At 35.0% G+C, this 26,224-nt stretch overlaps 1 protein-coding gene and 1 long non-coding RNA gene across 10 annotated transcripts in view; one reads left to right on the top strand and one right to left on the bottom strand.

Moving 5' to 3' along the window:
* LOC102161811 (uncharacterized) overlaps positions 1-26,224 on the bottom strand; it is a 277,061-nt gene that overhangs the window by 109,936 nt on the left and 140,901 nt on the right. The window lies entirely within an intron of this gene.
* Positions 9,874-26,224, top strand: part of SAMSN1 (SAM domain, SH3 domain and nuclear localization signals 1) — a 47,428-nt gene continuing 31,077 nt past the window's right edge. For both annotated transcript variants that reach the window (XM_021070816.2, XM_021070815.2), the window contains exon 1: positions 9,874-10,014. In XM_021070816.2, coding sequence (XP_020926475.1) covers positions 9,958-10,014 — 57 coding nt within the window. In that variant the 5' untranslated portion in view covers positions 9,874-9,957. The remainder of the gene's footprint in view (positions 10,015-26,224) is intronic.

The raw sequence follows: 26,224 nt of genomic DNA, 5'->3' as shown, positions 1-26,224 counted from the left end.
ACCTGCTGATTGTCAGCAGAGGAGATGACCTTTCCTGGCAGAAATAAAGAAGGTGGCTCTGCATGAACTATTTGACATACTTACTGATTGTGCTAGAAAAAATATATACATTTTCCAAGTATCTATCATCTTGTAAAGAAAGTTTCTTTTCTCTTTCAAAAAAGATGTGTTAGTTTTCTAAAGTACCAGTTTGACAGAGATGAGTTAAAAAGTTCAAGTTAAGCTCTAATATTTAGAGAATTATAGGGCCAGGGTTTTAGTGGAGATGGGGCCAATATAATTTCGTTCAATAGGAAATGAAATATTTCACGCCAATGAATGCTTTGCAGGAAAGCTTCCAGGTTCAGAATTAGACATCCTAGAATCAGAAGCTGAGTTGATAGAAGAGGAAATTCAGTTTTCTTTGTGCATAAAATCAGGATAAGTACTTCATAGGGAAGCTGTTAGGGTAAAAAGTTATGTTAAAAGCTGTTCAGTCTTAAGTAAGAATTCTATATAAATCCATAATAGATCATTATCATCATTAGGAAGGTATGTTGACATATCATTGATTTATGAATAAAGGAGAAAAAAAATTTTTGAAAGTGGTTTATAGTGTGTGTTTCAAAATTTTTGCAAGATTTTTTTCTTTTTTCCCAACAACATCTAGTTAAACATTTATTCTACCTGCCAAAATCCCTTTTGGTTTGGAGAGATACAAATTCTTAGATTTTGATCCTAATGCTTGTTAATCCAAGGAAATGACTTAAATCGTGCAAGCCTATAGAGGTGAGCTATTCATCCATTTAACACACATTTCCTGACCCTCACTCTGTACCAGGCACTCTGCTAGTGCTAGTGCTAGGCCTGGCCTCTGCCTTCTAGGTAACCGTGACGAGCAAACAAACAAATAAAGGCAGTAAAATGAATCAAGCACCTATGTGTATTTAGTTGGAGAAGATCTTCTATGGCGGTTACATGAAGGCTGATGCCTTAAGGATGACAAGGAAATAGTCATGTGAAAATGAAGGGACGAGCACCTGAAACAAAGGAGAAACCTGGCCCAAAAGCCCAAGACAGAAAAGAACCAAATGGTGTCCAAGCACAGATAAAAGACCAGCATGACTAAATCAGAAAGAACGAAGGAGCATGGCTCATGCAGGCAAAGGCCAGAGATGTTCAGTCCTTTATGGTCCTGGGAAAGAGTGTAGAGTTTAAAGTGCTACTGTACATCCACAGTTAATGCTTATCACAAAATCTAAGTGAAAGCAGAAGTGAAGTCTGTAGAAACTTCCCCTGGTTGGTGGCTGGAGAGAAACAGCATATTCAAATATCATTATAGCATGTGACAATGAGAGAACAACAGGTTAAATTAGCCAAGACATTTATACTTGCCTTGGAAATCAGAGGCTGGACGTGTGACCAGGAAGTCAGGTCACACTATGACCACAACCTAGAATGAAAGTGGGGCTTGAAAACCTAGGAATCCCATGATTTTCTACCTTCATATTTGAAGGAGCATTGGTTAAGACCTTCTCTGTATCAGGAATTTTATACATATGGTCTGATTTAATCACAACAACAATCTCATGAGAAAATATTATTTTCCCCTTTACAAATGAGTATACTGAAATTTGGAGGTCTAAAGTTGGCCCAAATTTATGTAACTTGGCTGAACTCAAACCTATGTCAGTTCTCCAAAGTCCCAAATTCTCATCACACCACAGGCCTCCATGGATGGGTGACATGAGGAAAAGCGGACCCCAAGCCCGGCTTGCTCAGCAGAAGACTCATAACTAGAATGTACAACTGCTGCAGGGGCTACTTCAGGTAGCTAGAACCCATGCCTTTGCAAATAAAACAGGGAATGCTATTTCTCTCCAAATAAATGTTAGGTTTCAATCAATTAGTTTTCTTGGGCTGCTGGGCACATACGTTAACTTGGCTATTTGGTTCACCATATTGCATGGTTGACAAAAAACCAACAAACAAACAAAAAAAAACCACCACTTCTCTTTCATTTCTCACAAGTATAGCTGCAAAAGTTATGGAAAGTTTTCTTATTCAAGAAGAAAATAAAATTGCACTATGGGTAACATACTTGTAAAATCCTGTAAATGATCACTTGATTTCTCCCTTCCCAGAAATGACAAATACAAGCACTTTAAAATTAGAATGCAGGAGGGTTGCTGAGGACGTGTGCCTTGCTGTGGCTTCACGCTTTATGTGGAAACCTCAGTTTGTGTGTGTTAGGGGGAGGGCAATATATACCTATTTACAACATACTCGGTCTCCTCAAGCTCTTCCGTAACTCTTTGCATTAAAAGGTAAATACAGAATTCCATCTAAATGAACACACACACATATACATATACACACGTGTATACATATACATAGACACCTACACACATAGGCACATATATGTGATGTGTGTGTATATATATGACATTATGAAAACTGATTATGCTGTGGTATACATTTTTACAGCAAAAATTCTACCAAACTCATAACTCTCTTCGTTTCTTTCATAACTAAACTGATATGCAATCAAAGTGTTGCATTTTATAATTGTAGTCAAAGTTGAAGGGGTGGAGATCAATCACATAAGGGGTTTTGATTGTGTAGGTAATAGACTATATGGTTACTATCTCTTACAGCTTTACCGCTTTAGCTTAGCTTCAAATGTTTAAGGTATGAAAAGTAATCTGGTCACTTTTGAATATGCTGTAAATTTTTCTGATGACTGAAGGTAGAAAGGAAATAGAAATAATTTTGAACATCCTTTTTAAGAATAGCTTTCTGAGGAAAGGAAGCTCTTATGTATCTCTCCAGGAATATTTTATTAATTACATTTTTCTTCAGTAGGTGAAGACAGGAAGTCATGGTCTATTGATCAGCACAGTCTACCTTCCTCTTGTGCTTCTGGGGAAAGAAGTACGAACTAAGCAGGGGATTTTAATAGTACATGTAAAGTGTACTATACTCAGATAAAAATTAATTTAAAAATATTTTTGTGAAAAGTTAGTTTGATTTGCTTAGCCAGTATTGTACTATGAATGGAATTTCCTTTTAGCTTAATGAGATATGATTCAGATGGTACTGGATTATATTCTTATCCTAAAAATTACTTTGAAGATTTTTTTAATGAAAACATTTGTTATTGTTTTAGACCGTAAAGAATAAAAAGGCAAACTACTTCACAGGATACTATATTTTTGTGCTCGTGAGAAGAATCAGAAAATGTGGAGAAAGCACAATTACTTCTCTGGAGAATGAAAGCTTTCTATGGACTGAAAAGTTTTCTATGAAAAAGCTTCATATTGTACTCTGACTTCCTCCTACTGTGTCATGCCAGTAGCCATGTAAGAGTGGTGGTGACTGGGACCAGTTCTATATAATTAGCTACATTTTCCATATAATGAGGAGCTTAGCAAATAAGATAAAGATACACATGTGTTTTAAAGGGAATAAAGAAGAAAGAGGTGATAGAAATGCAAATAGTGGGCAAAACTAGAGTTTGCTTAAATAGAGCATATTATTCATATACATTTACCAAAAAGATGCAAACCCGCAAAGACAAAGACATTTGGTAAAAGGATAGGAGAAAAGATGCCAACTAGTGTTTGTGATGATGGAAGGTGAACGGAGGATTGGAGCAAGGCAATCTCAGAACCTACAGAAAATGATGCTGTAATGAAGTGAGTCAATGTGCACCAAAGAGCCTGAGCATTTGAAGGCTGCAAGGAAGCACCACAACCTGCCTAGGACATGGGAGGATCACCACCTGCAGAACCTAAATAGTCACAGAAACTACAACTGCAGAAACATCCATTTAGGGGTTGTCTAATGAAAAAGATTCCTTGCTGACTGATCACCCAACAAGCCCACCCATTTACACAGTGCTTCCAATCAGGATTTTTATATCATGCACCCTCAAACAGAATTAAGAAATCAGAAAGAAACAAAGACAGAGAAAGGAACAGAAGGAAAATATAAAAATGATAATCATTAACCTCAGAAAGAGAACATATTCCATGTATTTACTTAGTTCTTCGTTAGTATTCAGTATGAGCCAGGCACTTTTCTTTTCTTTTTTTTTTTTTTTTGTCTTTTTAGGGCCAACCTGGGGCATATGGAAGTTCCCAGGCTAGGGGTTGAATGGGAGCTACAGCTGCCAGCCTATGCCACAGATACAGCAATGCCAGATCTGAGCTGCGTCTGAGACCTACACCACAGCTCACAGCAATGCCAGATCCTTAACCCACTGAGCAAGGCCAGGGATCGAACTCATATCCTCATAGATACTATCAGGTTCATTACTGCTGAGCCACAAAGGGAACGACCAGTTTCCTATCAGCCACATAATAGCATCTTATTTAATCCTCATTGCAATCCCTTTGAGGTAGGCACTATTATTATGTCCACTTTATAAAAAGGCTAAGGAACTGTCTAGGCCATCTTAGCAAATGGAGGAACCAGGATCTTAACCCAGGTAGTCTGCTTAAAGTCTACCCTCTTACCCACTACATTTTATCTTCTTTCCAAGAACTAAGAACAGAGTATTCTTCAAGTCTCGCTTTCCCTTAGTTTCAACTGTATATTATTATCATTAAAATATACCCTTGAGGAGTTCCATTGTGGCTCAGTGGTTAACGAATCCGACTAGGAACCCCGAGGTTGCGGATTCGATCCCTGGCGTTGCTCAGTGGGTTAAGGATCCGGCATTGCCCTGAGCTGTGGTGTAAATTGCAGACGCGGCTTGGATCCCATGTTGCTGTGGCTGTGGCGTAGGCCGGTGGCTACAGCTCCGATTAGACCCCTAGCCTGGGAACCTCCATATGCCATGGGAGCAGCTCTAGAAAAGGCAAACACACACACACACACACACACACACACACTATATATATATATGTACCCTTGAAATAAAAGCTAAGAACTCAAAAATAACCATATTCACATACACTGAACCCCCCATTCCATCCCCCAGAACTGGTACTCCTCATTTTTTTTTAGGGCCACACCTTTAGCATATGGAAGCTCCCAGGCTAGGGGTCAAATCAGAGATGCAGCTGCCAGCCTGTGCCACAGCCACAGCAACACCAGATCTGAGCCTCATCTGCCACCTATGCTTCAATTTGCAGCAACGCCGGATCCTTAACCCACTGAGTGAGGCCAGGGATCAAACCCGCATCCTCAAGGATATTAGCCAGGTTCTTAACCTGCTGAGCCACAATGGGAACTCCACATTTTTTTGTTTAATAAATCTTCTCTTACATTGTTTCCAAACATCTTGCCATTCCTAGATGTGATGCGAACTAAGAACTGTGTCTCTTTCAAAACAGTTTCTTCCTATATGATTTTTTAAGTTCACCATTTATCTTAGACTGTTGGTCCCTTTTATTTATCTCATTTCTCTATTTCTTCTACAACTATGATAGTGACATGACATGCTATATTATCTTGTTAGAAATTTAAAATAAGAAATAAAGTTTCAGGCCGAGAATCTCCCGAAAGAGGTTTCCCAGAATATCTAGGGCTTGACCAGCTGCTCCCCTTGTTCAGAAGCATAATTTTTGAGCACATCAAGAGGGGATCCTCTTTGGGATATATTCTAATTAACTACCTTGGTGTTTTTTAAATTTATAGTGAGAAATAGAAATTGTGGAGTTTCAGGGACTTCCCCATAAGAACAATGCATTCTCTTCCTGCTGTCAAGAATTATTAATCTATGATTTGAATTTGAATTATTCATGGTTTAGCAATCTACCAATAACTATTTATTGGACTAATGAAATGATTTTTTTTATGTTTCATCTTACTTTCTCATAAAATACACACCAATAGCTGTCATTCATTTGCAATTTCTTTAAAATGTTGACTTACCCACTATGACGCAGAAATTGTAACGGATATATATGCCACAAAGTCCCAACCTTTTTTCACCTTGTCTGGGTTCAGACCATTAAGGTAATGTGTGAAAACAAAGCCCTGAGACTTTGCTCTTTTGCAATTTCCCTGTTACAGAAGATGTCTTAAGCAACATGTGGCTTAGTGGGTCAACCATGATAGGGACTTTGTGTGCTCAGTAATGCCACTCTATTTCATTCCTGTTCCATAGACGTCTCTTTGACTTTTGATTTTGCTGTATCACTCTACGTCACACATTAAATAGCTTGAAGATTCTAGCATTCCACAAAATAGGAGATAATTGATCAAAACATTTGCTACCATGTCACCTGAGATTTTGGGGGGACCAAAATGTTGAATACAGATTGTACTAGGACCTTAAATGTCACATCTGCCTTTTAATCTCTAAAAAACATTTTTCATGACTAGAAGAGGTTAGAAAATTGCTTCTCCCATCTATAGTTCTGAAGAAAAAAATCCAGATTTATTTACATTTTAAGTATTTCTTATAGTATTAATGATGGTCAAGTGCCTAGAGATCATAAATTGAGACTTTCTATAACTCACTTGAGTATGACTCTGTTAAAAACTGCACAAGGTCAGCTATGGTCCTCATGAATAAGAGTATTCTTTACTCTTTAGTTACCATTGTAGAAGTATAATCTTTAGCAAACATCATCCCAAGTGTGACTATTTGAAACCCTCTGCCTCTTTAAGATCCATGAACATTTCTTTTCTTTCTTTCCTTTTTTTTTTTTCTTTTTTTAAAGAGATGGAGTCAAAAGAATTTCCAGCTCCCTTTTTTATTTGCAGTAATATCAAACCATTCCTTTACAAATTTTCTGTCTCCAATCAGCTGGAATTTACTAGGCAAGTCTTGGGGATCATGTTGTTTGCACCTAGCTTGGTGGCTAAAAGAAAGGAAGAGACCAACCACAGGAACTAAAGGGTAGCACATGGCTCCAGCTGGAATCCAGCACGATACCTGAGCATGCCACCCCTGAATACTTGGAGGGGAGGAGGAGAGCTGCTCTGCATTTGTTTTCAAAGCTAATTCATTTGAAAGAGTAAACAAGCTGCCATCATAAGTCAAATATATAATAATCACTTAGACTTTCAGCCTAGGAAACAAGTCTTTCTTTTCCTAATATTTTGTTGGAAATAATTTTTTTTTTGTCTTTTTGCCTTTTTCTAGGCCTGCTCCCACAGCATATGGAGGTTCCCAGGCTAGGAGTCTAATTGGAGCTGTAGCCACCGGCCTACGCCACAGCCACAGCAACACGGGATCTGAGCCATGTCTGCGACCTACACCACAGCTCACTCATGGCAATGCTGGATCCTTAACCCACTGAGCAAGGCCAGGGATCGAACCCGCAACCTCGTGGGTCCTGGTTGGATTCGTTAACCACCGCACCACAACGGGAACTCCGGAAATAAATTTACCAACAAATCTCAGACTTCATTATGCTTTTCTCTTTCCTTTCTTCAAACACCAAAAAAACACCAAATAAAGTGTGGGTGAAGGAGATGAAAAACAACTGATTTAGAGACTTACATTAACCCTATAGTATCTAAAAAATTATGTTGGTTAATGTGAATCTATTTAAAATAAAGCATGAGGGTACTGCTTTTTCAATTAAGGTAACAGTTATACTGCTAGAAAGTTCATTGGTGGGGAAAAAAAAAAAGATTAAGAAGTAACCTTTTCACTTCTCTTGTGGCTCAGTGGGTTAAGGATTCTGCTCTGCCAACCAGCAGCTTGGGTTGCTGCTATGGTGTGGGTTCAATCTCTGGTCTGTGAACTTTCACATACTGCAGGCACAGCCAAAAAAGGTGACCTTTTCAAAATCCACAAGGCAGGCTGCTTGTCCTTTATTTATTTATCTTTGGTCACAGAGACCATCCCAATTTTCCATAAAATCCTCCTGATAGTGTTACAATATCATGGCATAAAAGATTCAAAGTGCCATTAGTTATCAGGACCAGTTTTTTTCCAAATTGTAAACCATGATACCGGGTAATGTTTGAATGGGAACACTTGATATGAGTGGTCAGGTGAAAGATACCAAAATGTCATCCATGAACATTTCTTGACATAAAACATTTCTTAAATAAGTACTTTTTTTGGTATTGCCTTTTATTCTCACCAAAACCCTAACATGTAGTAAGTGCATTATCATTTCCATGTTATTGATTAAACTACACAATCTAATTAAATTTCTATTCATAGATGAAGAAAGGGGGGCACAGAGGTTGCAAATGATTTAGTTAATATATTTTTCCAAGAGTTTCAATTTCTAAAGAGATGATTTTTTTTTTTTTTTCACTTAGACCACTGCCTTAAGCCCAAACAGAAAGTCTGAAAGGAAACATACTTTTAGGGAATTACCTGACTTTAGACTGCTCAGGTTTTTCAGTATTACCCTCTGTGTCATTATTTTGAAAATACAAAACTGATAATTCTTGAAAATGTAATTCTTCTCTTAATATCCAGTAGAAGAAACATGTTAACCATAATCTGGACAAGTATATTCCTTCAATTCTGTTATTCTTTTAGCTAGTCAAGAGGCTTTATATATTGTCAGACAGCACACAGCATATGCTCAATTTAATATTTGTTAAATGATTTAGTGAAATTTGAACACTAGGCATGGGCTTCTAGGAGGAGAGGTTTTGAGGTATGAGGGATAACTTAGAAATAGAGTCAATTGATTGGTTCCCTAGACAAGCTGCTCATTAAAAATATGGCATCGATGCTTTTCAACCCAGGGGCTTTACAGATAAAATCTAGATTGATTTCTTTAACAAATCAGTTTTAACAGAAATGAAGTTTCAGACATTTTGGAAGTCTCCCTTTGGTAAATCCCTAGTTAGCAAGAAAGCTTGAACTTCTTCCTGTCACTTCCTGGGTATGTTGGTTTTGACATTATAATAAAAATGTTAAACTCTTTAGTTTAATGAGGAAAGTCTTTCTAAGCCATATTATTAAGTCTCTCTAATCCAGGCCTGTTAAATGGGACTTGGGATGCTTCACTTGAAGGTACAATTAATCCACTGGATCACCATTCTAAGAGCAATTATCAGCATATGGTAGTGTAGTTTGTAGTAGAAAAATATCTGGTTAATTGAGGGTTCTGTTTGATTGATTTTCATATTAATCAGGCCTTTAAAACATTGGAATGTGTTTTAAAAGTTAACAATATGCATAATCAGTTACTTCTGGATTCATATTTTTATTTATAGGAATTCCATCCATATTCTACTTTACAAATGTGCATTATACTTTAAATGAGATTAGTATCATTTAAAGTCTAGTTTAGTCTTTTAAATTTAAACTGAAATGTAAAACTGACCCACCTTGACTATTTTCTTCATTTTTTAAATACTAAAAAGCTCATATATCAAATTTATTTCATTTATTGACTCATATATTTTCTTTCCTCTACCTATAGAATATATTATAGGGAGTTCCCATTGTGGCTCAGTGGTAACAAACCGAACTAGTATCCATGAGGACTCAAGTTTGACTCCTAGCTTCACTCAGTGGGTTAAGAATTCAGTGTTGCTATGAGCTGTGGAGTGGTTTGCAGGTGCGGCTCAGATCTGGCATTGCTGTGGCTGTGGTGTAGGCTGACAGCTACAGCTCCAACTCGACCCCTAGCTTGGCAACTTCCACATGTCGTGGTAAGGCCCTTACAAAAAAGACAAAAAAAGAATGTTATAAATTTTTAATGTTGTATAAATTGAAAAAATTAGTTTTATTTAGAAATCTTTATGGTCTTATAACTGTAGGCATGTCAAAGTATAAGATTTAGGAATCTACCTACTACTTCCAGCATTAAAAGAGTACTAAAGAGTTACCAAGGAATCAATGTGAAAAAAACAAAAAAAACAAAAAAAAAAACTTTACCAACGTGATGTGAAGTCATATCCTGACCAAAAGAGGAAGTGGCAGGTTACTAGTCTTAAACTTATCTGCAGCTGTACATCATAGACAGCAAACTGGTGACTGCCTACAGTTGTTTCTGTAACAACAGAAAGTGTACTCACTCGGAGTAGTCTGAATTCAAAATGCTGAAGAGAAAACCATCCAATGTTTCAGAGAAGGAGAAACATCAGAAACCAAAGGTACGGTAATTCTATTCTTTGCCTTGAAAATAATTACTACTTAAAAAAAATAGGATATGAGATAACAGATTTTAGCTACTTTTGTAGAACTCTTGATTAGTTCCATTAATAACTTAAAGGAAAATATCTATGAAATACTGATAATAGAGAATTTTTCCAAAACCTGTACATTTTTCGAGTTTCTCAGGTAAACGACATTTTAAATCTGCTTGTGAATAAATAATAATTGACTTCACATGTATTTTCAGTGAACTGATTTATTATCTATTATTTTTTATTTGCTTGGCACCCATTCTGAGAGGAAGGAGCTGGGAATTGACTGTGAACTTTTGAATTGTTGTGGTATTGAACAATGGTCAATAATTGATAACTCTTTGCATGTTACCACACAACCTCTATGAAAGAAATGAAAAATAAATGATTTCCAATCTTTAGAAGCTAAAAATAAATAGTTTTCAATATTAACTCTTTGTGATACAAAGATCTGATAAAAGATAAACATATCTAGTTAAAAATATGACTGGATAGTATATTATTTCTGCCTTTTTCCCTAATATAATAAAAATTCGAGGTGACATTTCCCAAAGATACAACAAAGTTTTTAAAAGCATCACTTACCTTTCTGTGTAAGACTAATTTTATCTAAAATTTGCTAGATTAAATGCAACAAATATTAGGTTGACAATAGTAGGTTTTAGAGACATCATAAAGATTAAAATGAAGCAGTGGTTTTCCTCCAAGTATTTAAAATTGCATTCAGTAGTGAGCTGCTATCATCTTTTTGTCACTGAACTACTTTCAAAATTATACTTTGGTCTATGATCACAATTTGCTTTAATTATGGAACTTAGGAACTATTATAATGAAAGTAGAGTATTGTTCATTTTATTGACTTATTCATAAAATAAAAAGATATTTGATAAAAAATACATCTGGGAACCAAATATATCACAGAAAGTAGTCACACAGACAGAAACATCTGCTGTAAATAAATTCCCATATTCTTTAGATAGATGGTTTCATTCTATATGAGTTTAAAGAGCTATGTGAATGTATATGTACAAATGCAATTCAGTTGTCAATGCGTATTACACCTGATGAGACTTCTCAAATAAAAATTATGAAACTGTTCATTTAAAACAGCAGAAACGAATCTGACTAGTACCTGTGAGGATGCGGGTTTGATCCCTGGCCTCACTTGGTGGGTTAAGGATCTGGCATTGCCATGAGCTGGAGTGTAGGTCACAGACTCAGCTTGGATCCCACATTACTGTGGCTGTGATATAGGCTGGCAGCTGTAGCTCTGATTCGACCCCTAGCCTCGGAACTTCCATACGCCATGGGTATGGCCCTAAAAAACAAAAACTAATAATAATAAAATAAAATAAAATACAACAAAACAAAACATGCCCTGTGGTTGGGAAAACATTTAAAACACTCATGGATATAAAATGCAGCAGTAGATTTTATGAGTCTATACACAAAATAATTTATTATTTTCTTATACTCATAGGACATGAATAAACATTTCCATAATCAATCAAGAACCAAATCAATACATGGATTAAAATATAATCTTACCACCTCTAATTTATTAATATGTTTTCTTTTTTACCCTTTATCCTTCTGTTTCTCCATCTTTGGTATGGGTCCTTTCCTTCCTGTAGCTAATAAATAGGACCAATAGCATTTATATTTATTATGAGGTTCATGTGTAGGTTAAGGAGAAACCATAAAAGAAACTGTTATAATAATTTGTGTCTCTAAACTCTCTATGGGGTATAAGTTAATTCCAAGTTAAGAAAGAAATTTAATAAATTTATTTTGATAAATGGTTATGTATTCTACATTTAGATTAGTCAATCGAATAGCCTTGCTTAACATCTTGCAAGAAACTGTACTTTTTCTTGAATTTTGTTTTTACCTTCTTATCACTAGTGCCGAATGCTGATAGCGATTTAAAAAATATTTAAGCATATCCAGGATTCAGAGTTCAGATTATTATACTGTATAAATGTTTACATTATAGACCATAATTTTTCTTAACTTTTTTCCAACTAAAATATTTCAGTTTCCTATATTTATTATGAGATTATTACATACTAGTGGCTGTGTTTAGAGATTTTTGTACACTAATTTATTTAATATTTGTAACAATTCTGTGAGAAAATAACTTTTTTTAGGTTTTAGTTTTATTTTTTATCAAGGTTTAGTTGATTTATAATGTCATGCCAATTTCTATGTAGCAAAGTGACCAGTCATACCTATATATACACACTTTTAAAAATATTTTTCCATTATGGTCTATCCCAGGAAATTGGATTTAGTCTCCTGTGATATACAGTAGGACTTTATTGTCTATCCACTCTAAACAACCCTTATTTAACCTTATAGATGAGAAGGCATAGAGAAGGTTAATTAACTTAAGCAATACACACAGATAAAAAATAAAACTTTGTAGTGTGAAATACATGTGCCCATTCTAGTACTCCTGTTCTCAATTATAATGCCACTGTTATAAGAACTATAGATATTATTTCTATTTGTCCTAATTACTAGCTAAATATTAAGGAAACCAAGGAGAACATATTTAAGAGCCTCTGTAAGTTGGAAAGGAATTTAGAGGCCTCCATTCTTGTCTGATTCAATGTAAGAATTCACCTATAACATCCCTCCAGGTATCCACCCAAGCTACAAAACTTACAACTGGAAAACAACAATAACAATTTTTCTTAGTATTCAAATGTTCAAACTACCAAAAACAATCACCATCTAGTACGGAGATACCTATAAGCATGGGTAACTCTCTCCTCTACCTAGCATAATGCCTTTAATGTAGCAGGGTCTTAAAAAATCTTTGTAAAGTGAATGCAAAGTTTCTTGATTCTACTGTATGCAACCTGGCTCAAGTATGAACACTCAGGAGGACTGTGTATTCTCATTATTCTTAGTAGCAAGCCTGTTAGTGTGTACATAAGAAAGTTTGTATGCATGTGTGTAAATACAACTATAATTCATTTCTAAGTTTTATTTTAAGAACTCCAGTAAAACAATGCTTGTGCAAGAATCTCTAGAGAGTCTCACTGTAAGAGAACAAGTAGACCTTTGTTCCAGGTCAGGGAATATGGCAGAAATTTCAAACAAAGAAAAGGAATAGACCCCACAAACAAAGCTCTGCAACTGTGATTAGAACAAGTTGGCCTTTATTTGGCTGGGATTAATGCTCTGTGCTAATAAATTTTAACTGAGGTTTTGCTTTGCGTAAAGGAGATTAAAAGACCACTGTTATTTTACAGGGAAACACTGAAATAATGGCAGTTCTGGAAATAGCTTTTCTTTTTCTTTCTTTCTTTTTTTTTACCATTTTTAAAAATCTAAAGTGCATACAAAATGAGACACCATTAGTGTCGCAGATGCTAATTTTCACTAGCAATGACTGAAGTGGCATTCTTTCCCATTTGCATTTGATCCCAGCAATGATGAGAGGTGATGAGTTGATTATGAGCTGTTTTCACTGCACTGCCCGCTGTGCAAATTTATGCTCCTAGACAAGGATGACACATAGTTGTGGCATTAAAGAGCCTTCTTCATTGTTTTTGCTATCGAAACTGTTAAGATACGTTTTTAACTCTTATCTAACCAGGTATAAGAAAAAAGAAATGTTTATAATGAACCAGCACTTACTTTAGGCCAAGTACTTGCACAAGGGACTTATGGAATTCCCTCCTTCCCAAATTTATAGAAAAGACAATAGCCCTATGTATGTGAAATATTTTGCCCCAAATATCATAGCTAGCCAAAAAAAAAAAAAAAAAAAAAAAGCAAATACTGATTTGGAATTATATGAGACAGCTTTTCTTCTTCAAAACCTGTGGGTTTCTCCCTGCTGGTTATTTTTGCTTTTTCATCTTGGGTATAATTTTCAGCAGAATGTTTTGGCTTTTCAAACAAAGCCATCCCAAGTAAGGAATGTGATACACAATGTAGGTAATCTTTTAAATCCTAGGAGTTCTGTGAGCACTTTAAAGTTTGAAAACGATGTCTATGTTGATGGTTTTCAACCTAGGTTACACATTTGAATCACTGAAGTCATTTAAGAAATACTGATGATTGGGTTCCATTTTCAAATATTCTGATTTTCCTAATGTAGAAAGTGCAAGCATTAAGAATTTTCAGATTCCCAATCTGGACATTATTTTTTTTACTAATCTCTTCAAAGGACTAAGTTGATTACTTCATTTATTAATTATTCTTCAAAGCAATAAATATCTATTGAGTGTTTACTATGGACAATATAGACCATATGCTGGGAATACAGTGGTGAATAAAACAAAGATCCCTGCCCTTATAGGATTTACATTTACTAGGGATGACAGACAGTAAGCAAGATTAATATGTTAAATACATAGTATGGTAAATAATGATAATTGCTAAGAAGAGAAGGAAAAATACGAGGGACCAGGGAAGACTTGGTGAGAATGGGATATTTGAAAAAGAACTTGAAAGAAATGAAGAGCTGCTATGAGATTGGCTGAGGAATTCTTATTCCAGGACCATGGAAGAGCTGGACCAAATACCTTGACATGGGAGTGACCTTGGTGTGTTTAAAAAACAATGGATCAGAATACATGATGGGAAGGACAGTCACAAAGAGCTGGGGTAGAGGGCCTTGTGGATCATAAGGATATGAGATTGTATCAAGATTTTAAGAAGGGAAGAGAAGGATCTGGCTTACACTTTAATGGGTTTATTTTGGCCTTCACTTTTCAAATACTGAAGAAAGTGAGGGAGGAAGCAGGGAAATGAGACCCATTATGAAGCTGTTTCAGAAACTAGGAAAGAAATAACTGGCTCAGCCAAGGGAAGTGGCAGGTTGGATGCCGAGAAGATGTTGAATTTGGGGTCTACTTGTACATATTGTATTCATTTGTATCTATAAAGAAGGAATGCACCACATAAGCTCTAAAGGTGATAAACAGAAATGCTGCCACTGCCCTCCACTGTTCTTGCTTCTAAGTGGTGTGCATACTTCCAGGAGAAATGCCCTCATTCTTTTGTTTACAGCCACTAAAAACTTACTCCCATACTGATATGCCACTTCTCAAAAGTTTGTCTCTTTCTTCAGAATAGAATTTTCTGTTGGATTTAATTTCCATCTCTAGGGCATCTCAAATCAGGGTAGATGAACTAATTATTTTAATTATTGTTTAATTTTATAATTTTATAATTATAATTTTAATTATTGTTTAATTGTTTGAAAGGGGTAAATAATTTTAGTCTTAAAAAATTATATTCAAAGTAACCAATTCCTGTTTTACACAATATGAATCTGTCATCAAGTTTTATTTCAACATGTAGCAAAAGGTTTGGGACCAAATAGACTGGCTATACTTGAAAAAAACACAGTGCTCAGATGATATATAGATGGTTCAGGAAACAAATGGTTGAGAGAAATGGTGGAAGTGTAGACTCCCCTTGGAACTTTGGATATTGTATCCTATAGAAATGTGGAAAGTCACTACCCTGACTACCGCTGCAATGGATTTGTTAAAAATCAATTTAATGAGACACTTATCTCTTTAATCTTTCCTTGCCTTGCTTTGGAGATAAATGGCTTCATTATCCCTGCAGATTGTGTGTGTGTATGTGTGTGGGGGGGTTATGATAGAATTAAGTCCACAGTCTACATATCTCAGTTTCCGAATTTAGCATTCACAAACTGATCCATTTCTCTTCCTTTCTAGTGTTAAGGATTTAGGTGAACTTTTAGAAACAAGACATTCATAATTAGCTTCTTAGTAGAGAACAAAAATGTCCTCCATTAAGAATTGATTAATAAGAATAGAAGAGGGTTTTAAGCTGTCTCTGGTGGTAGATGAAGTGATTCTTCTAAATATAGAGAGCCATTTGTCAACACAGCTGGCTATGTCCCTTTTCTCCCCTCATATAAAGAGCTTTGGAAGTTTTTACCTAGTCTGCATTTGTTTTCTAGGGCTTTCATAACAAAATACCATAGGCTGCATGGCTTAGAGACCAGAACTATTTCTCACAGTTCTGGGGGTTGGAAGTCCAAGATCAAGGTGTGGCAGGGTTGGTTTCCTCTGAGGGCCCTAAGGGACAGATCTGGTCCAGACTCATCTGACTTGCAGATGGATGCCACTTGCTGCCTCCTAACTTGGTTGTCCCTCTGTGCCTAAGTACCCCTGGTATCTCTCTTCTTGTGTCCAAATTACATCTTTGAGTGGCTCTGATCACGCTCGTCCTTTCCTGTTTGTGCTTCCCTTGGCCTGGAACGCCTTGCCCATTTTTTTCCAAGTCCTGAACTTATGTCTTTCTTTTAATATCTTGTTGGACTCTCACTCCCTCCCAAGAAAGCCTTCACCAGTTAGCTCAAGGCAGTGTATTAGAGGGCATTCTAGCAGAACAGTACGGAACATGAACTAAAGTCTTATAGACTGGGTTTGAGGTCCTAACTATGGGAAATTGAATATTTTATTAAACATATTTTGAGTTTCAGTGTGTTTATATAAAGAAGGGGATGTGTTAAAACATGTCATATGGGACTAATGTAAGAATCTAATTACCATATGTAAATTTCTTAGCACATAGTACACGTTTGACTAATAATCTCTCCCTCCTTTCTATTTTAATAGTACTTGTTCCACACGCCTATTGCTTCTTTTACCACAGTTTATTCTAATATGGCCTCCCAGCTAGAGCTGCCATCAAGAACAGAGGATATATCTCACTCATATTTGTATCCTTGCAATTCTTGTTGGGGGGCAAAGGGGTACTGAATTCTGCATAACTTTCAGACTCCATGGGCTTTCTACAACACTTTGGCTACCACTAAAAACATTTATAATATAGAACACAGTCATGATTTTTTCCATATATGCATAATACTTGTGTAATGACTAATGGGTCATATTAGTCATCTAAAGAAGTACTCTACTCCAGGACATAATGTGTAAATGGGTTACTGATAAATATTTGAGCAACATCCACATAAGACAAAGTAACCATTCGTAGAATAAAAATGTAATAAGACAAAATAGTAATCAAAAATTATGATATAATCTGTTTGAATTTATCCAGAATCTAATATACAGCACAAATAAACCTTTCCACAGAAAAGAAAATCATGGACATGGAGAACAGACTTGGGGTTGCCAAGGGGGAGAGGGAGGGGGAGGAAGTGGGATGGACTGGGAATTTGGTGTTAACAGACAGAAACTATTGCCTTTGGAATGGATAAGAAATGAGATCCTGCTGTATAGCACTAAGAACTACATCTAGTCACTTATGATGGAGCATGATAATGTGAGAAAAAAGAATGTATACATGTATGTGTGACTAGGTTACCTTGCTGCACAGTAGAAAATTGATAGAACACTGTTAATCAGCTGTAATGGAAAAAAATACAAATCATTATTTTAAAAAAATTTGCAAAGAACGTTGCTTTTCAGGGAGCTTAGAAAGGAGTGGGAGAGCAGAAATTTGCCACTGAGTCTGCAGAACAATCCATATCAGCAGATGCAAATATTCCATTAGGCTCAGCAGACCTCATCACTTAGGTGAGCTATGTACTATGTACACCACCATTAACCCCTCAATAGGCAAAATATTTATATAGCCAAATCCAATTAGATTATGTACTTTGTGTCTCTAGCCCCTAATACAACCTAATCCACTTTTCTGTGACTCTACTGTACTAATCAAACAAATTTCCAACAATGGTTTTATGTCCTGTGTCTCCAGGGAAGACAATTCTTTGATCAGTCAACAAGAATATGCATTCTTATTGGCAGTTGAATTTCTGATACCTAATCAAAACTTAATATTGCCATTTGGAGTATCCTATGGGTTTGAGTCAGTACCCCCACAGAGTTGTTTAATTCTGCAAGCTTGAAAAATAAAGTCCCTGAACCTGTCAAAGAGAGGGCCTACTATGGGACATAGAAACCTGACCAAGAAACTGGTTTCTTGGGAAGACTGGCTTGAGTAGTCAACTGGCTTCACCTTTCTCCACATACATAAAAAAGGACAATTAAATAATAAAGTTTCTTTTTTATATTTTTCATAATTTTAACAATTTAAATTCCTGGAATAAGATTCAAGGCAGATTTATATCAATATCATAGTACGCAGTGGTATGCTATTAATCTGGATATGTAATTAATTTTTTTCTGAATATTTACATGGTTATAGCTATACAACTTTAATTTTTAATTAGGTAAGAGTAATAAATAATTCAATCTATAAACTTTGTAGTGCTTATGGGTAGATAGTCTTTATATTGTTAGTTATTATACAGCCACTAACTTTTCAAAATTAGAAACATTTACAAATTTCAAATTACTTTTAAGATTATGAATATCTCAGTATAATTATTTAACAATTTTGGAGTAGCCATTACTAATAAAACAAAGGTTTAAACTTTAAAAAATAAAATTCTTTCAAAGATAAATGTTCTACAATTATCAGACACATATTTTAGGTTTAAGAACTGTCATAAACTGAGTTATTTCTAGCACGACTACAACATTTCAACACCACCATTAACCCCTCAACAGACAAAATATTTATATGGTTAAATCCAAATATGTTGAGAGGAAAATAAATGTAATTGATGATGAAGAAGTTACAGAACCTAAACGTCTCTTCCAAATATCCTAGCATGAACTTACAACTATTTTTTTTTTTTACCTATTCTTTTCCTGTTTGGGATTACATACTGTATATTTGCCCCACATAAACATGTCTGTTCTTACTAAAAAAAAGCGTTTAAATTCCTAAGCATAGTGTCAGCGGGTGCTGCCTGAGATGGGAATGTTTATAAGCTTTATGATATTAACTGCAGCACTCAACCTCAGGTGGCATAAAGCATGCAAAAAAGAACTTTCTGTCAGTTTTATTATTTCTAAAAAGGTTCCCCTTGAAGCAGAAGAGTGACCTTGCTCTGCTGAGCTGACATATGCCACTGGATTAATGGTCGAGCTCTGCTGGAGGGAAGCTCACGGAAACATTACAACTCCAGAAGCTGGGCTGGCGGTGACCATTAATCAGGGGGACCCAAATCATGCATCAAACACACTCATTTAAAAGTAGTAAAAATGACTTTAAAAAAAACTTTTGAGAATTAGCTTATTGTTTGTCATTACTTGTGTTCAAGGAGATCACTGCATGACTAAAATATCCCTTAGGGAGAACTTTAGAAAGGTTATTACATACCTAGAGGCCAAGGGAATGCTATGGACATTTAAAACGAATGGAGGTAAAAGAGAGCTTTTGTTCCAGAGAACCTGATGGGAAAGTTTATTAAATGGATTCTCTTTTCCCAACTTAATTTTCACTAATTTATTTACCTATGATTTCAAAGCAATGGGGACCATGAATGCTTGCCTCTTTGTAATGATTTTATTTTCCAAAAGGGAGTAATTGGATTTAACGGAAGGAGCATTTGACTGGTAAACTTGTTACGAAATTTTTTAAGAACCTGAAGTTTAAAACAACAAATTCAGCTATTAAATATGCTAATGAGTATCTTTATGGACTTAAAAGTATTATGTATTCTTCCACCATGTGTTAGCTAATAAAAAATTTTCAAAACCTTTTCTCTCTGGGATTACTGAAAGGAAAAAAGGCTTAAGTCTAAAACCCTAAAAGAGAATGCTCGTTTAATTTAGCTGATAAAAAGTTACTCTTGCTTTTTAAAAATCCCTTTGATGACAAAATTGAATAGACATAACTTCTCTTTTATATTTTCAATGGTTTGTCTTTTAGATTAATGATACTCTGCATAATACATGTGATATTTCATTAATAGGTAGAACAAGTAGTAGATTATGGCCTTTATTAAGAAAATCAAGATATTTGCTAATTAACATTATGATCAATGTAGTAAATCCTGCTGTGATTATTACTCCTGAGTTCTCCTAAATAACTATTGCCTTCTTTTACCATGATATTAATACTATCTTCTTTAGTTACCCTCATCCTACACTGGAGAATCATTTATCTGTTTTTGAATATTATAGGATTAAAATAATTGTCAATGATGTGACCATAGTTAAAATATTATTTAATATTTGGCTACAAGTAGAAAAAAAAACCATTCACACTGGTGTAAGAACTGAAAACTTCTTGTCAATTTTGGTTTTGAAAGATAGTCCATCCAGACAATCAAATATCCTAGTGAAATATTGTACTGAATACAAAACACTTTTCTAGTGCCTCAAAATGATTGTATTCACTAAAAAAATCTTTCTCTTCCTTGAAGAGTTCAGTAGATAATTATATCAGACAGATTTTTGTCATCCAGTGCTCTTTTTAATATACAGTGTGTGGATCATTGTCCTTTTATTACTTTATCATCATTTTAGCAATTACCACCTTTAGATTTGCCCATTTCTAGGCAGTTCCTCAGTCAATAATTATACAATCTCTTAGAGTAAATAATTTTTGAAGATGGTTATGCAAATTCAGATCGTATTGATTTAAGCTAATTTCATGTCCAAAATCTGTGATTATTTTGATGTGTTTTTCTTTAGACTGTCAATAATATAGGTACAGACACATTGCATTCAAAATGCCTTTCATGTATTAAGTAGTCAGTACAAATATATATTTGTAAGTGGATGAATATAAATTTCCAAGTTGACATCTAGTATACATTATTAATTTACTATGTGTGTAAATATAATCTGCTTTTAGGGAATTGCTTCTATATTTGTATACCATTCATTTGAATATGGCTCTCTTTAGCTCTTACAGGTAGAAGTTATTTGATTGATGGCACCAATAAAATGTAAATTCCTTCAGGATAGATTCTTGTCTTATCCATAGATTCTTGTCTTATCCATAGATTCTTGTCTGACCCAAAGCACAAAGTTTAACTTTAGATGCCACTTAGTATATTTACATTGAATTGCATAATGTACAGCCTTATGGTCTTTCATTAAACATCAGCAAATCACTTTCCTCAACTGTAGTGTGATTAAGTTATAATTTGCTTTTGGGTAACTGTGAAATGCATGGTTTTTTGTCATTTAACTTGAAGAGTAACTTGTGGGATTTGTCATCTGCTATAGTTTTCCCAAGCCTCCCAACTGTAGGATTTTCTCCATAGGCCCTCATCACTTAAGATCATGGGCAATCACTGTGAGCTAAAATGGTGGGGTGTTGGCAAGTGGTCTCAGAGAGAAGGTAGGACTTGGTCCTGCCCTTGAAGAATGTGCTGGATTTAGGTAGGAGGAAATAAAGTAAAACATCATGAACAACTGCTTAGAAGCATGAATGAGTGTGTTCATACTGGCCAGCAAGAATTATCAGAAATTCTGCTTAATCAGATTACATGGGGAATCATGAATGTGTGGCATGCTAAGCTTGGACTTTGTTTTGCTAACTAGGGATGAGCCAATTAAGCTCTCTGAGCTTTTTTTCCTCATCTGTAAACTGGAGTAATAAATACCTGCCTCAGAGAGGGGCTGTATTTGTTCAAAGAAATAATTACAGATAAATCACTTGGCATGGATGGCAAGCTCTCAGTGGTCATCACAACAGTGTAGAGCAAGCTTTACATTTTGAAAAGAGAAATGGAATGATGGGAATTGGCCTTTCAGGGAAGTTAGTCCAGTGGTGTGATTTTAGATGACTGGAGAGGCAAGAGTTTGGGAATTAAGGAACTGAAAGATATTGTATTGACTCAGAAATGGGGTTATAAACATATATTTGAGTAGCTGTAATGAAAATAAGTGCCTACAACCAAGATTTGGGAAGAGAATTTAGCAGATGTGGAGGCTGAAAGAATATGTGTGTGGTATATTATATTTTTGCATTATGTGTCCAAACTCCCCAAAGGGAGCAGTGAGCAAATATAGGTTTTCAACAGTGCAGGTGGAAAGTTCAGAAGGCAGGATCAAGACATATCCTCAGGGGTAAGTGGCTATAAACAGAGAGATTTTGTTGGCACATCTGCCTTCCAGCCTGAAGGCAGCAGAGAAACCACTATAAACTAGAGCAAAATAATGCCATTTGCAGCAACATGGATGGAACTAGAGATTCTCATCCTGAGTGAAGTAAGTCAGCAAAAGAAAGACAAATACCATATGATATCACTTGTATCTGGAATATAATATACGGCACAAAGGAACCTTTCCACAGAAAAGAAAATCATGGACTTGGAGAATAGACTTGTGGTTGCCAAGGGGGAAGGGGAGGGACTGAGAGGGACTGGGAGCTTGGGGTAAATAGATGCAGAATGTTGCCTTCAGAATGGATTAGCAATGAGATCCTGCTGTGTAGCACTGGGAACTCTGTCTAGTCACGTGTGAAGGAACATGTAATGTGACAAAAAAGAATGTATACATGTAAAAAAAAAAATACAAAAATAAAATAAATAAATAAATTAGAGCAGCTATAAAAGTGGGTTCCCTAGGGAAAATCTTGGGGATTTTAAGGAAGGGTGGTATAATGAAGCAATTCCAGGGGGAGCAAGAGGGACCATTTAGTATGTTTGTTTATGTTAGAAAAAGAGAAAGAAGGATCAGAAAGTGTGTATTATAGCAATAATACATGGGTGAGTAAGATCTGCTGAGGTTTTAAAATAGGAAAAATAAGAAGTTGAGAAGTTCAAGATAGCCTGATTGTGGTCACATTCCAAAAAAGCTTTGCATTTCCTTTTTATTCTGTAGTATTTTGTAAGAGTTTGGAATATCAAGTGACTGAACTTTTGTCACACTATGCTTTTTACCTAAAAAAATATATGTATATTTAAGACATATCAATATTATTCATTTTAGGATTTTTTTCCAGCTAAAATAAACATCTTAATTTCTATTCAACTTGTAAAAGTGCAGCATGACTTATAGTCGAAGGATGCAATGTCAGTCATGAGATATGGTAATAAAATGCACAGGTGTAATGGAGAATTCTAAATATTTGAGTATTTTTTATTCATAAAACTTGTTTCTGCTACATTAAATGGGCTGATATGAATAACCACTTTTGTAGGTATGGCTCATTCTGCTTGATTTTTTTCTAGTTCTAGTATCTTTCCTTTAGGTAATTTTCTTTGAGGTGGTTTCAATTTGCAGAAAACAGCTCTTGGCACATCAGCTTCTGAGAGTAAAGCTTTAGCATGGAAATTTTTGACACTTTAAAACACTATGGTGGAGGAGTCAGAATCTGCACTTCCTTTAGATACACTGCAGTTAACAGGAAAGACACCGAACAAGAGAGATCAAGTGGACCAACTTTTGTTCTAAGAGCCCAGCTCTTAAAAAAAATAAAATAAAATAAAAAAATAAATTTAGAGCATTGATATATATTTGCACACTGAATTGCCTTTAAACCCAAGGTTAAAATGTTAGTGTTGAAGACCGTGTTTCACAGCTCTAGTTGTCTTTCAGCCTTCAACCCCCTGATGCCCAACAACTGTCTTCCACTGGCACCACATGATACTGTAATTATTTAACACTGAGGCAATTCTAACAAGTTATTTTAAGTGAGTTAAATTTGTTTCACACTCTTCAAAAGATCTCAGCACCTGAGTGAGAACAATTAAATCCTCGAAATGCCTTTAGATAATGGCTGACAAGCTTATTGAGGTATAGCATACTATTATTATAGAATATTCATACAATCGTGTGCTGAAGCAGAATTCCAAACTTCAAGAGCATATTTTCAACAAATGCTCTATGTGCAATATTTAGATGATGTGAGAACTCATTGGCAGAGTGTGTGTAATTTTTAATTTGCCAGCATATTTCAAAATACTGCGGATGTCTGACTCACGTATGCAAATTTTTTCTTTGAAATAGACTGTGCAACATTTCCACCAGTGCCTTACCCAAATATTAAGTCATGCTGGAGATAAAGATTCTACTTGAAGATCCCAGAAGTTGGTTGATGGTTAACAAATGAAAATAAGGGTCTGGGGTCTTTTTTTTGTTTTGGTCAAAAGGTTGATTTACATTTCCAAAAAGAGACTCCTGATTCCTCTTTCATGTTGATAAATTTAGTATTGCCCTTGTTTTAAGAAACCTACTCAGTTATATTCTTTCTATCAAGTTAACTTTTCATAACTTCTATCCCTCTCAGGTAGCAAGTTTCTTTGAAAATGGAAAACAGGGTCAAAACTTTATAATGGAATGGCATAGTGAATGCTACAACAGAGTGGAGAATTGAGAAAAAAAAAAGGAATTTTTTATAAGTTCTGGGTCCTATAACAGTTTCCTCATTGAGAAGAACTACATGATTTCCAAGAACACTGATAGCTTTATATAATGAAGTGACATTCTATAATAATTTGAATTGTTATAAAAAAATAGAGAAGAAATGTACCAAAAAAATGAACCCTTTATTAAGTTATTTTGTATTATTCATTGCATTGTATAGGGACGCACACATATAAATGGGTTCAAACACCCCAAATGTCACTTATTCAGCCCTATTTTTGTGGAAGCCAAGTAGACTATGTGGAAGAGAGTAATCTGCATCATGTAATCAGATAGTCTTCAACTAAGAGGGGGAATTGGATGAAGATGGTGTAAAGGTACAAACTTTCAAATATAAGGTAAACAAACACTAGGGATGTAACGTCAACATGATACATATAATTAACACTGCTGTATGTCTTCAAAGGCAATTCAGTAACATACATTTATAACAGAGCATTAATTTTACCAAAATAAATTTAGAAAACAAAATTTTATTTTCTCCTTAAATATGTCCATATTTCTAACAACTATGACCTAAGTGATGTTAGTGATATCCTTACAAATTGGTTCCTTAGAAAGTTATATAGCCATTCACTTTTTTTGATATACTATTTTTTAGAGCAGTTTTAGGTTCACAACAAAACTGAAAGCACAACTTTCATATATAACATAGAACAGTGTTAATTTTACATATCATGTTGTATATTGCATCCCTAGTGCTTCTTTATCTTGTAACTAGAAGTGTGTACCTTTTCACTACCTTCATCCATTTGGATTAGTGTTCTTGTTTTCTTTGGATAAATATCCAGGAGTGAAATTGCTGGACTGTATGGTAGTTTTATTTTGAAATAAATATTTTGAGGAAGCTCCATACTATTTTCCATAGTGGCTGCACCATTTACATTCCCACTAACAGTACACAAAGATTCCCTTTTCTCCATGTCCTCACCAGAACTTGTTATTAGTTGTCTTTTTGACAATAGTCATTTGACAGATGTGAGCTCATATCACATTATGGTTTTGATTTGCATTTTCTTGATGGTTAGTAATGTTAAGCATATTTTCATGTACCTGATGGCCATCTGTATGTCTTCCTTAGAAAAATGTCTACTCAGGTCTTCTGCCCATTTTTTATTTGGGAAGTTTGGGTTTTTCAGATGTTGTGTTGTATGAGTTCCTTGTATATGCATGATATTAATCCCTTTTTGGATACATCATTTGAAAATATCTCCTATTCAAAAGGCAGCCTTTTTGTTTTATTGATAATTCCCTTTGCTATGCAAAATATTTTTAGTTTGATTAGTTTAGTCCAGTTATTTATTTTTGCTTTTGTTTCCCTTGTCTGAGGTGACATATCTAAAAAATATATTGCTAAGATCTATATCAAAGAATGTACTACCTATGATTTCTTCTAGGAGTTTAATGGTTTCAGTTTTAAGTCTTTAATCTATTTTGAATTTGTTTTTATCTTGGTGTCAGAAAGTAAAGCAGTTTGATTCTTTTGTATGTAGCTTTCTAGTTTCTCATCATGATTTATTGAAGAAGTTGACTTTTCTCTGTTGAGTATACTTACCTCCTTTGTTGTAAATTGACCATATACATATAGGTATATTTCTGGGCTCTCTATCCACAATATTCTATGTGTCTGTTTTTGTGTACCATACTGTTTTGATTACTATGGCTTCTTCGTATAGTTTCAAATCAGAGAACATGATAACTCTAGCTTTATTCTTCTTCCTCAAGATTGTTTTGGCTAATCAAGGTCTTTTATGTTTATACACAAATTTTAGAATTACTTGTTCTAGTTCTGTGAAAAATACCTTTGGTATTTTGATAGGGATTGCACTGAATCCATAGATTACCTTGGATAATATGGTCATTTTAATAATATTAAATCTTCCAATACATGAATATGGTGTATCTTTCCCTTTGTTAATGTTAGCTTCAATTTCATTCATAAGTGACTTAGAGTTTTCTGAGTACAGGTC

This window comes from Sus scrofa, chromosome 13 (assembly GCF_054392235.1).
Source record: "Sus scrofa isolate SSC_HxYL_T2T_F1_AM1 chromosome 13, Sscrofa_HxYL_maternal_Yorkshire_Landrace_v2.0, whole genome shotgun sequence".
Lineage (NCBI taxonomy): Eukaryota > Metazoa > Chordata > Mammalia > Artiodactyla > Suidae > Sus > Sus scrofa.
Note: the sequence above shows the minus strand (reverse complement) of the source record. Positions and strands in the feature narration are given on the sequence as shown.